This window comes from Cucurbita maxima, unplaced genomic scaffold, assembly GCF_002738345.1.
Source record: "Cucurbita maxima cultivar Rimu unplaced genomic scaffold, Cmax_1.0 Cma_Scf00013, whole genome shotgun sequence".
NCBI lineage: Eukaryota > Viridiplantae > Streptophyta > Magnoliopsida > Cucurbitales > Cucurbitaceae > Cucurbita > Cucurbita maxima.
The window spans coordinates 4,848,587-4,862,231 of NW_019272029.1; the positions used below are offsets into that span (position 1 = coordinate 4,848,587).

Genomic DNA, 13,645 nt, shown 5'->3' on the forward strand with positions numbered 1-13,645 from the left:
TTTTAATCTAACTTTTTTTTTTTTTTTTTTTTGTAGTTACGAACAATTTGTAATAATCAACTTAATTTTTCTCTCTATATATATATTATTAAGAATGGCATAGTGATTCCCTTTAAACTAAGAACCTAAATTAAGAATGACATAGAATTATAAAATTTAAGATGCAATCAGCTTGATAATTATTTTACAAAAAATTTCTTAATTTAATAACTTATGAAAATATCGACTAATTGATGTTAGAGCTCACAAAATAAAAAATAATGTCTATTTTACACCTGCTCTCTATAATATCAATAATAGTACGAGTTTTATCACAAAATATAAGATCCTTCGATTGGTTATAATGCAATCTAATTTTACTTTTAACAAGTCTCACTCGTACTTAAGATACACAATTTTAAATCAATAGTTCTAAACAAACCAACACTCCAACAATTTTCTTTTTTTCGTTCTTTTTCCCTTTAATAATAATAATTTGTTGAATCTCATTTCTCAAGTAATTTCATGTTATTCAAATTTTTATTACAAATTACAAATATTCATAATTCAAATTATGACGAAAGACGGTTTGGTATGTGCATGGTAATTGCAACAAGTCGGAATAGTTCCTGAGTGGCAGACCATGGCATTAAAGAGGGGACGAAAGAGAAAAGAAGGGGGATTAGAATTTTGAAGGTTCGATGATACTTGTGATTTTGGTTGATAGTGATGATGGGTTTGCGAGTCGGAGAATAGAAGTACGTCCGTGGAAACTCTCGACCAAGGAAGTCTAAGGGTCGGGCTCTATTCAACTACATACGACCTACATTTCACGCCTTAACTAGGGTTTAGGCTATATGGAACTGCCTAGAATGCAAGCGAAAACGCGTCGGTGCGTAAAATTCAGTCCTCAACCATTGAGTTGGGGAATTTCCCACCGAAATGCCGAGCAATATTTTTTTGCGTGCGTGCGTGCGGAAAAAAACGTGGCTTTTCGAAACCGCCCTTTAACGAAAGGAAAAAACGCACCGGTGTGAGAAATTAAGCACCCAACCATCGAGTTGAGTTGGGGCCTTTCCCCACCAAAATTCCAATAAATATTTCTTTGTGTGCGTGCGAAAAAAAAAGCAGCTTTTAGGAACCGCCATAGAACGCAAGTGAAAACGCATCGGTGCGCGAATTCAACCCCCAACCAACGAGTTGGAGCCTTCCCCACCAAAATGCCGAGAAATGTTTTTTTGCATGCGTACGAAAAAGACGCGGCATTTCGGAACCACCCTAGAACGCAAGCGAAAACGTGCCGGTGCACTAAATTCAACCTCCAACCATCAAGTTCAGGCCTTCCCCACCAAAATGTCGAGAAATATTTTTTTGCGTACATGTGAAAAAAACACACCCGTTTTCGCTTGCATTCTAGGGCGATTTTGAGTTTTGAAATGAAGCCGTTTTTTCGCTTGGTAGCGAAAAAATTATTTCTTGGCATTGGGGTGGAGAATGCCCCAACTCGATGGTTGGGAGCCTAATTTTGCGAAGCCGTTGTGTTTTCGCTTGCGTTCTAGGGCGGTTTTGAGTTTTTAAATGGAGCGGTTTTTTCGCTCAGTAGCGAAAAAATTATTTCTTGGCATTGGGGTGGGGAATGCCCCAACTCGATGGTTGGGAGCCCAATTTTGCGAAACTGTCGCGTTTTCGCTTGCATTCTAGGGCGGTTTTGAGTTTTGAAATGGAGCGGTTTTTTCACTCAGTAGCTAAAAATTATTTCTTGGCATTGGGGTGGGGAATGCCCCAACTCAATGGCTGGTTGCCGAATTTTGTGAAACCGGCGCGTTATCGCTTGCATTCTAAGGCGGTTTTGAAATGGAGCGGTTTTTCGCTCGGTAGCGAAAAAATTATTTTTTGGCATTGGGGTGGGGGAATGCCCTAACTCGATGGTTGGGAGCCAAATTTTGCATAACCAGCGCATTTTCACTTGCGTTCTGAGCGGTATTGAGTTTTGAAGTAGGCTATTTTTTTTTAATGCACAACTAAGACCCTAAGCTTATTACGACACTCAGACAGCTAGGTACCACTCTAAACTTCTTACATGGTACATCATGATCATATATTTTTATCTCACCCCGGTGGAATGCCTCACTTTGTGCGATGCCTAGCTTTAGTCTATGTAGCGGGAGACACAGGAGAATCCTTGGGGCCATTATGACCAAATCTTTATTCTGAATCTTGGTTCAAATTCTAAGCATAGGATTTTTGAGGTTTATGCTGTTTATCAATGTCCTACCCAATTTTCGAAATTTCGAAAAACCGAATTGTAACTAAGAAGACGATATTGAAAATAAATAAAATTTTAAAGAAAATTAAATAGAAGAAAAAAATCCCTAAAATTTAAAACAAGTAAAGGAAGTCAATGTTTCCAAAATTAAATAAAAAATAAAAGTCAAATGTTACAAAACAAAGGGTAAATACAAATATAAAATGAACTACAAAAGACTCTAAATATGAAAATTGACGGAAGCTCCGTAACGACACCCCTCTGTGACAGTGCAACTCTCGAACACCTCCCTGTATCGAATGGTACCTGAAAAAAAAGGGAAAAAGGGGTGAGTATAAAAATATACTCAGTAAGCAATCTACTTTGTAGACTCTTTTCGCATCCTTATCTTAGTAGGTATCTACGGTCTTATCTCTTGAGTTCTAGTGAGTGCGAATCATGCTACAACTCTCTTTTCTATATCTTAGGAGGCTTGTCCATCTTATGCAATGGAATGATCAGTGTCCTGAGGTGAGGCGCGACCTCACAAGTAAATCTGAGAGGATCGTATGCCTGGATCTAAATAAGTAACTCTGCTTGAACATCATCCGTGGAAGTTAGCTAACAAACCTCCCACGAAACCATACATCCATAAAATCGGGGGTTGCTATCCTCGGTGTGCCGAACAACTACTAAGTCATCCTACGTGGTTCCACGTTCCCCCGCTCAGGGACGGGTTTCTACGACCCAAGAGTCCGGTTCAAAAGACCCTTAGCTATCACTACTATGTTGGGGCACCTGTCACACTTCCCTATTCGGATCTGCCTGGCTCAAGAATCTTTGTACCGGAGCTCTATCTCGACGGTACGGTATCGGAGCAGAAAGGGAAGTGTAGGTTATGGTGATACTCTTCACATTGCTCAACTCTAGTAGACTACCTACCGTTACTGGAGTTGAAGATATTTAGCAATTATGGTTTATCATATATCATATTTAACCTTTATTATAAACAAATATCTTGGTACATATTTAGCTTTCCATTACATTTTAACATAGGTATCATATTTGACAATTTATTATAGGTAATATATGATATTTATATAGTGTATCCATTTAATGATATTTCCATTTCATTTGTAATTTATTTGATTCCGTAAATAATTATAAATAGATAACTTTCACCACCATTTATGTGAGTTGGTTTAAGCAAATATTCTAGACTATTATATTTCATGTATAGCTTGAGCAACCAAACATTTGATAATAATACTCTCCACGAGAAATATATAACACGAAATATATAATACATAAACCAAGATGATTAAGAGAGAATCCACGCCTTATTAAATCTTTACAATAATGTACGTACTCACGTAGAGGAGTAGATGCATTAACTTCATGTGTGGATAAGCGCAAAACTTAGTAGAATAAAGTCCATTGTTGGCTAGAACGACCCTTTATGGGGTATAAAATAATTTTGCTTCGGGAAACTTGAGAGCCTTCAACCTCCATGACCAACCCAGATTTGGGGTTCAAGATTGTGGCATCCGCCATGAAAGCCCAGCGTTGCTTTGATGATCCATTGCATTTAGTGATGGTAATAAGGCCCCCTGGGGAATCTGAAGCTGCCGACACGCAGAAATTACGGCTACTATTTACTCTTATACTTCCATCACTGTAAAGCGCCCAATATTGCTCTGCCTTCTGCTCCACACACTTCTCCAACCAAACCTTTGCGTTGTTATCCATCGACTCCAAACACGTCTCTTCCAACCCTATAATGGAACCTACAATTGGCCAAACGTAATTTCCCACTCTCCAACTCTGCCCAAGTGTCTTTGCGTTGGGCTCCGCCGTCAGCATGGCGCTTCTCCTTGATGCGTTGGCTGTCAACACAAGGTCAGAGTTGGGGTTGCTGATCATCCCCTCCACTGACACTTTCCATCTAATGCTGCCTGCTGCACCCTCACTACAATTGTAAGTAACCACATAGCTGGAGAGATTAAAGCTCAAGCACTTTCCCGAATACCCAATTCTCCCATCGCTTTGAAAACTCCATCTTTGTGTTAATTGCTCTCCACATGGGGACAAAATGACCGGATTGCCATCACTCCAACCCTTATTGTCTGCTTCAACGCAAAACCCCTCTAGCCCACTAATGCGTGCAGTTCGTGTTTGAACGTAGCATGGGTCACCTCCAACGCTAGGCATCCTTATAAAATTTGTACCAATATTGCATTGGTATAGCTGCAAAGCCATGTTAGGAATTATAATTGGATAATATATGCTATCCACTTGGATGATTCTGTGATTTGAATCGTAAAGCTCAATGGGCTCTCTAAATAGTCCTTGTAGTGAAGAAGATGCTTGGATTTGCACGAAAGCTTGGCCCAATTATCTTGTAAACTAAGAATTGCGAGGGTAGGTTTGAAGGGTACGCCATTCTTCAAGCTATTAACAACACTTTGCTCAATGAATTTGAATTTGGTTGCTTCTAAAAAAAATTTGAATGATGACAAGGAACGAGACAGGGACCAAGTCTTGACGGTAATGAAACAAGTCGGAGACGGCCGACTCGAACGGAGCTAACCCAAGGAGCGTGTCGAGTCTGGAAGTAGCAGCAGCGTTCTCTATGGATTCAAAGTCGCTATTGAAACCCAATAGAACCCGACAAGTGGAGGGGAAGACGGTCTCAAAAGCTACCCGGGGGGCATCGAAAAAGACATAGGAGGTGTCGTTTGAGCGGTACCCGACCGGTCTAAGAGTTAGCACGTCTACCGCTACAAAGATGTCTTCCCCATAGGGATTGTCGAGGTTGATGGTGAGGAAGCGTTGAGAAGGAGGCACAGAGTGTTTCAAGATGGGTATATCGTAGAGTATAGAAGTGTTTATGGTGAAATATTGTCGTAATTGTTGGATGAAGTTTTTGTAAGAATGGACGTCTGAATCTGAGGATGAGAAACACAGGTGGTTGCCTTCAATGTTAGGAGTAGCAACACAAAGAAAATCCAGGATGTAAAGCGCTAAGGATCTCATATTGTTTCAATTTGTTGTACAAGGAAGGCATCTATTTGGTGCCTTTTATACCCGAACAATTTTGTTTTTCTCGACAAAGAATTGGATGTGTAGTACTTTCCTACATTTAAAACCAATCTCTGAGGTGACCTCCAAAATTGGATGCATAGTATTTTCCTATACACGACTCACACGTGTGAACGTAGGTCCACTAGGTGGGCTCGCATACCCCCTTGGCCTTCATAGTCGGGCTAGTTGGCTGTAGTCGAAAGTCGGGAGGTACAATGGTCATCATATATCATGCCAAGCATGATAGTTATCATCATCATCATAGTGATGAGTACGTACTCATCATAAAAGGGTAAGTATCCAGATGTAAATGAACATACAATATGCATGAGATCTCTAATACTTTTCATCTTAATCACTCATGTGACACAACATGCCCCACATTCCTCACATATTACCCTAGGTAAGATGCATGCATATGCTTTCATACATTTATAACATAACTTAGGGTTATGCATCAGAGAACTCTTTATTGCAACATGACATTCATGCATGCACATCATCATAACATGAGATATTATCATAATGTATCATATCGTCATCCATCTCAGGTCAGCAATAGCATATACATCATCATATCAAAATCATATCAAAATACATGACTCATTTATTTAATAATGCTTTGAATTTATTATTATTTATTATTTAGTTTTTCAAATTTAAAATTATTATCGTTATTAAATGAATAAACATTGATTCTCTCAAATTTAAAAAACAAAAATTAATTTGGAAATTTAAAAAATGCATATACTTATTGTTTTTAAATTTTACCCCACAAATCCTCAATTATTGTTTGTTAGATTGTGTATTTAAAGACATTTATATACAACGATTCATCAATAATGTTAGTACAATTTTGATTTTTCTTAATTTTATTTTCAAATTAAAATTTGATTCTTTAGAAAGGAACCCAAACACTTGGTTCGTGACATTGTTGGTCTTTATTGCTGTAGCATCTTACGTAGAATTTAAGATCATACCACTAATACAAATAATATTATTAATTATAAGATGGCATAAGATTATTTCCTTTTGGAATTATGTATAAAACAAACTTATATTGTTGGGGGTTAATATAGAAAACACTTTTTCTTTTTTCTTTTTTCTCTTTTTTGAAAAGTTTAGAACAATTTGAGTTTTTTTTTTTTCTTTTCCTGTAATAACAAAGAAGGAGAAGTCGAGAGCCCTCTAACCACTGAAGGGGTCCAAATGAAACCCTATCTAGAGTCCGGCAAGAAAAATAGTGAGAGAAAGGGGTTAGAGAGAACCTAGAGAGAGGAGGAAGAATGAACGGCCGGAAGACTCACCGAAAACTACCTACTCCGGTCAAGATCATGATGTAAGGAGCCCTTCTTGGAAGGGAAAAGAGAATGTGGGTGGCCGGAGTCCCATTTTCCATCAAGAAATCAGAAAAACCCACGAGGTAAGATCTTGAACGTTTTCTCAAATCTACGATTTTCCTTTGTGAAACAAGATCTGAAACCTTGATATATTCATTTAGGAACAACTCTATACAGGATCTTTGAAGAAGTTTGGCTGAAACTACAATCCGAAGGCAGAAACCCAAGAATCGTCCAAGAACGGTGAGCGAACTTCCGACGCTCTTAACTCGACCTGTAGTCAAGCAAAAAAATTACAAAAAATACTAGGACGTAGCCTGTGACACGATCTAGAACTTTGCCGAAGAAATCATACCGATCCGATCTACGGATTGAAAGATATGAAAATCGGAAAAGGGGACTGTGTTACGGATTTCAGAAGACAGAAGAAAAAGAAAAAAAAAAGAAAAGAGAAGGTCGGCCGGCGGCGTGACAGACGCGAGACACGCATCGATCGTCAGCTGAAGCAACGCATCTCCAGCGAGGCGACGACACGTGTCGCCTGCAAAGCCGAGCCGAACTGGCCAACCTGCGACTGCGCAGAGCTGCCGCGTGTGGTAGGCGCGTGTTCAGCCTACAACTGACGCACGTCCACGCGCCTGGTCAGCACACAGCTGGCGCGTGAGCGCGTGTGAAACGGTCGATCTGAACTCTTTCTAGGATCCATCTCCGTGGATTTGGAATAGACAATGGGGACACATGCACTTACCATGAAGAGAGCTGGCTCGTCCTCCTCGGATTGAGCCACATTGGTCTTTTCGGCCTTCTCCTTGTTCCTAAGCTTGCTCCAGCAATTCCTACTCGGGTGTCCTCTCTTCCCACAGTTCGAGCAGAGATCGGTCTGCCATTGGTCGACTCCTTCCTTTGATTCCCATCTTTCCCGCTCGTGCGCCCGTGGGACATCCATGGCTTCTTACCGTCTTTGCGGCTGGAGGAGGACCCGTTGCTCTCGCTGGTGTTGTCACGGAGACTCCTTCTTTTGATTCCCATCTTTCCCGCGCGTGCGCCCGTGGGACATCCATGGCTTCTTACCGTCTTTGCGGCTGGAGGAGGACCCGTTGCTCTCGCCGGTGTTGTCACAGAGCTTTAGACGTGCAAGCCATTCCCCTTCTCAGTGAGGAGTATCGCGACCTGCAGCATCTTCTTCACGATTTCTGTCTCGCTAATGCTGCCACCGTGTGTGGTGATGCTATTGGCGAGCCACGTGATCCGCATTGAAAAATCATCGATGGATTCGTCGTCCTTAAAGTGGATCTCCGAGAGCTCCTTCCGCAGCTGCTCGATGTTAGATTTCCGCACTCGCTGTACAACACCCGACCCGACAAAATTTGATTCCCTCATAGGCCGATTGCGCGGTGCGCTTGGTGGAGAGAGATGCCAGCATCTTCCTCTGGCTCGACAACATGTCATAACCCTTGCACCTGTAAGTTGACGCGCATCAACAAGATCCATTCATTATAGTTGGACTTTGTCAATATTGGATACTAAACGACAACAGTCGTTGTCTCCCTGATCACTCGCTCAACGATAACTCGGGATATACATCGATGGCTTCAACTTGGCTCTGATACCACTTGTTATTTTTCGATAATCAGCCAGAGACATTCGGTGAGAGGAAATCGTCGACGGGAGGTTGTTGGAAGAAAAATAAAATGCGTAAAATAAAAGAGATAGAATGGCTGAAATTTTGACTGCGTTCAAAATCAGGTTGTTCAATATTCTGAACAGATTTCATATTTAAATATAAACTATCCTAAAAATGGCTTGAGAGTGGCTTGAGAGTGACCAACTAAATCTGTGTCACTCCCTACAAAATTGCGGTCTAAAACTTTGGTGATCCATTCGACGTGTTTTGTCACATGGTCAAACGGAGGTATTCTGAAATCGTGTGAATCTAAATAAGGAAAAACTGAAAAAACCCAGGTTTTATCTAACATCATAAAGTGAGTTTGGTTAAGTTGGAGGTCGAGAAATAAGATTCACCAACATTGAGAGTGAAGCTATGGAGGACATAGCTTCAAGGTTGGTTGGAATCTTCACGACCTAAGTTTCAGTTATGGACTTCCAAAAGCATGATATGCGCTTAATGTCACTAAAGAGATATGGGGTGCAGGATATTCCTATTGATGGATCACCTAATAGAGAACAAGTCGCTTTGGACCTTGGTAGAGAGGACAAAATTTAAATGCAGCACGTGGTTGTTAGGACCATTTAAAAAAAAAAAAAACGAGTTCTAATCTATCCTTTGGTTAGGATAGGCATGCTCACAAAGTAAAGAACGTAGAACTATCATTGTATTTTGTAGCACGTCGAACTCTTCGCCACGTCTCTCTTTGTGCGCGACAGAGCTATCCAGACTACCAGACGGTTTTGGGCTGCTCGTAGGAGCAACTCTTTCTTCGAGCGAGGTCACTCGAAACATCAGTTCTGCGACTGGCAACCCATCCAGGCGGTTGCCCATTGCGTCAATTTCTACGAATTTCCCACTCAATTCGATCACCCGTGCTTCCAGGAAGCGGAGGGTATCAGGGACTTCTTTGAGGAACAACATTTCCTCCTTTATTAGCGTAAGCCGGTCGACTTGTGCTTTGGGTGTCGACTTTGTCGTTGACATGTTTTCGGTCTTTACTATGTCACGGAGCTAACAAAGCTCTGATACCACTTGACATAATCGCACTTTTGAAGGCAGCGGACTAGCGATTGTGCAGCACTCACTTTCCAACGACAAGTGAGCTAAGCTAATTTGTTCTTGCGTCGCCTATGACCAAGCGACGTATGATCGAGCCTCTAGGCTCGATTTTAAAAGAAGGTTTTAGAAAACGAGGGCAGAGAGAGATTTTAGAAAGAGACGTTATATAAGCAAGCAAGAGAGAGAGAACAACGGCTTATAATATATAACCTTGGGTAGGGAGAAGTTGACAACTAGTCATATCCCCCTATAGTACATTCTGAGGCATTTCATGTCTGGCAGACCTAGACATGATATTTTTGAGGCGTCATTCGCCCTAGAACTACAAAAGTAAAAACACTAGAATGAAAAGACATGACAAGGGTTTGGCTTGTTATGGGCATGCGGCCATGGGCAACACGCCTTGGACAAGCATGACCGTGACACGGTGCTCGCCTCTCTTGCTGACGAACAAGGTGTTGCCACACCCTTCGATCTCGACGACGGAGCCGTCGCCGAACTTAACCGTCCCCCGAATCACCGAGTCGAACTCGAAGAACGCAAACCTGGCCCCGATCATATGGTTTGTTGCCCCTATGTCGAGGACCCATCTTTGGTGCTCTTGCTGCTCGCCTCTTTCACCGATTTGAGCGAACACTCACTCCTCCTTCAACTGAATTGGCTCCCCAGCTGGTGCCTTTGTTACGCCCAGCTAGAGCTGTTCCTCGAGTTCGACGCTCACCAGTGCAGTTACGCCATCGTCAATTACCTCTATGGATTTGGAATCAGAATTGGGGACGTCGAGTAGGACTGATGCACTCACCATGAAAAGAGCCAGCTCTTCCTCCTCAAATCGAGCCACATGGGCCTTAGCAATTCTTGCTTAGGTGGCCCTCCTTCCCACAGTTCGAGCACTGGATTGGCTCGCCATCAGTCGTCTCCTTCTTTTGATTCCCTTCTTTCCCGCACGCCTTCACCATGAAAAGAGCTGACTCTCCCTCCTCGAATCAAGCCACATGGGCCTTCTCCTTGTTCCTAAGCTTGCTCCAGCAATTCTTGCTTAAGTGGCCCTCCTTCCCACCGTTCGAACATTGGATTGGCCCGCCATCGGTCGTCTCCTTCTCTTTTGATCCCCTTCTTTCCCACGCGCCTTTCCACTGCTTCTTGTCACCTTTAGATTGGCCCGCCATCAATCGTCTCCTTCTCTTTTGATCCCCCTTCTTTCCCACGCGCCTTTCCATTGCTTCTTGTCACCTTTAGATTGGCCCGCCATCAGTTGTCTCCTTCTCTTTTGATCCCCTTATCCCCTTCGTTCCCGCGTGCCTTTTAGTGCCGGCAGCGTGGAGGAGTAAGCGAGCCTACCTAGGATGGACCCCACAATGTGTGTATTTTCGTGCTTTGCATTTTTTTTCTACTTGAATCTAAGACATGTGCGTTGTTAGGTCGACGTTCTAACCAATTGAGCTCATCAACTTGGTTTTCGATAGACTTGCTTCTCCACAATAATATATCATGTGCGAGATCTACTGAGGAAAAACAGTATCATTTAAAGAAGAAAAAATAGGAAAAACACTAGAGAAAGACCGTGAATACCGATATTATTTTTCATTCAATTGGATATTTAAATAACAATATATTATGAAAATAGAAAGGAGTGGTGACTTGCGAAGAGGAGGTATTCCACTCACTTCAATTGTGAAGCTTTTAACTAAAGTTAACTAAAACAGAGTAACTAAAAATTAAAAATTAAGAATGGCTCTTTAACATCTGACACCCCTTTACACCCTTCTCCATTTCCCTCCATCCCTCTCTTTTCCATTCTATTTCAATTTACTTCACTTTATTCAAATCTGGACACTTCCCTTAATTTATTTCATAAATCATTTAGATCTCTCTCTTCTCTGTGATTCTAAGCCGCTATCTAAGACTTCCAAGTTGGCGAGTTGCCTGTGTGGTTCTTCCATCGGTATCTTCTCCCTCTGTAAGTTTTGATTCTCTTGAACATTGAACTTTTGTTGTTTCAGTTTAGTTGTTGTGATTGCTTGATTCTCTCAAATTATTGCTCTGAATTGTACTGAGTTGTGAGTGTGATTGTTAGATCTAGAGAAATGATACATTAATTGGAGACGATTTCGTCCTCGAATAGTGATTCTGCAGAAATCTGCAAGTTAAGAGAATCGAAACAGAGGAAACATGATTACTAACACTACCGCGATCTAACACACTTTTACTTGAATCTACTTTCTAACTTCAATTGGAAATGAAAATATGGAGAGGAAAGTCTGAAAATCGGTTTAAACATAGAATGAGACTGAGAGAGAGGGAGAGAGAGAGAGATTCATATATTGGATGGTGTTGCTGTGCTCTAGAATCTGGGTGTTGCGGGGCATCAGTCCGATATGACACGTCGATCGGACGGTATCAATTGTCGGTAACTTCTTGGAGATGAAGATTGGGGGCCGCAGCGGGCCAAGAAGGTACGATTCGCTCTCTGAAAATATTGGAATGAATTTTATTGTTAATCGCCTGAAGTGGTGAAATTTTGGTGTTGATTTGTTAGGTATTGATTCTTATTATTCCAAAAAAAAAAAAAAAAAAGGGCCAACTTAAAGATTGATTTTCATGTAGTTTTAGAACAAACTTGGAGGACTCATGAACGAATATGTTGTATTTTCTGGTGCTTTATTTTGAGGTATAATTATGTTTATTAGAACATGTTTTACTCTCATAGTGTGTATAATGATTTTTCTTATGCAGTGTATAAAATTATTGGCTCATATAGTAGTGTGAAAATTGGCCGATGGACAAGTTCGAACTTCGAGGAGAAAGAGGTTGCTATAAGTATGTTGGGTTTTATATCATAAAACTCATAGTTTGTAAACAAAAACATATTTTATTTTCAATAAAGTTATTATTAATATTTATTTAGTAAGTATGGTTATTGAATAAAGTGAATTTTAAGATTATTAATCTAAATCTAATAAACTAAGAATATTCTGAACTTTATGCAGAGATATAAGAATAGATCAAGTTCAAGTATATTGTCAAAATGATTTATAGTACAGGATAAAGCTGAGTACCTTATCTTGGGGATACTATGGATGCGACCCACTTTTGTATATGACATAAACAATGTGATAAATTGTACTTGCGGAGACATGTGAGTGGGGGCGTCCTATGCAATGAGTATTGCATAAGATCGAACCATGAAGAAAATCACTCTCACTTTATAATATCGTTTATTGTTGAGATTGATTTTCTTTTCATTCGATGACCTAGGTAACTCGATCTTAATCCTAAGCTAACAATGAACTCTTGTTTATTTGGAATTATCCTTAGTTTTGCATGGGTGTGAGTGACTCGAGTTCGCCGACTCAATAACCGCCCCATTTCAGGGGTAAAACTGGATGAATGGCTGTGGACGTGGGGTGCAAGATGAAATTCGCTCCTACCCACTTTTAGGGATAGAAGAGAGGTAGTTCCCTTAAGTACTAACTCTAGGTCCTGAACAAGGGCCCCATCCTCTCATTGGCCTGAGAGGGATTCAATTTACTGGTTAAACCACAAACCAATTGTTCATTAGAAGATCAGTGGGACATAAGGAACAAGAAGTAACAAGAACCACAAACCACAAACCAATTGTCTCACATTACATGTTATTGTTCGATCACAACGAGTTTTCTTTCCTTTTTTCACAATTATTATAAATGTGTTTTCTATTGAGGCATTGCACAAATTTAGATAATGTGAATCTTGCAATCAATTCACACAAAAATGAGTAGATAAAAGAGGTTCCACGTTAGTAGTACTATACTTAACTTTTCTTAGATAAACTTGATTGGATGATGGTAGAATTTGATTTTTTTGGTAAATCATTAGTATGATGTGAATGTTAGATTTAAGCTTAATTTAGAACACCGTTCAAGATTTTTTTTAAGGACGTTGGCTCATAATAAATTGCGCTGGTCTAGGAGGGATGCCGTGGGCTAGAAATGTCTTTTGATTTGTAATGTGCATGGGGAGTTTGTTTGCAGACACATTTTGGAGGAGACTTAGGTGTTGGTTCCATGTTGAATGAAAAATGTTTAGCTCTTGTAATGAATATTTAATAAAATTGTAGGAATGTTACCTTTAATAGGATTATGATTGAATCTCTTCTTTGTTTTTCTCTTCTTTTAAGTTCTTAGAACTTAAATGCAACTACCCTATGCATGTGGCATGATCTTTAATTGTGTTGATGTCATCAATCGTATAGGGGTGTCTTGCAGAAATAGAAGTAGCACACGGTAT

At 40.5% G+C, this 13,645-nt stretch overlaps 2 protein-coding genes and 1 long non-coding RNA gene across 3 annotated transcripts in view; 1 reads left to right on the forward strand and 2 right to left on the reverse strand.

The window, feature by feature from the left end:
• LOC111488654 (probable inactive purple acid phosphatase 29) overlaps positions 1-13,645 on the reverse strand; it is a 421,893-nt gene that overhangs the window by 66,108 nt on the left and 342,140 nt on the right. The window lies entirely within an intron of this gene.
• On the reverse strand, positions 3,644-5,275 carry LOC111488061 (seed lectin-like). Its single transcript, XM_023135678.1, is given in 3 exon segments — positions 3,644-4,602; positions 4,605-4,758; positions 4,760-5,275. Coding segments are annotated over 3 exon segments (1,614 nt in total). The 5' UTR covers positions 5,261-5,275.
• On the forward strand, positions 6,506-7,097 carry LOC111488774. Its single transcript, XR_002719259.1, has 2 exons — positions 6,506-6,731; positions 6,810-7,097. It is a non-coding gene; the product is annotated as an uncharacterized LOC111488774 (long non-coding RNA).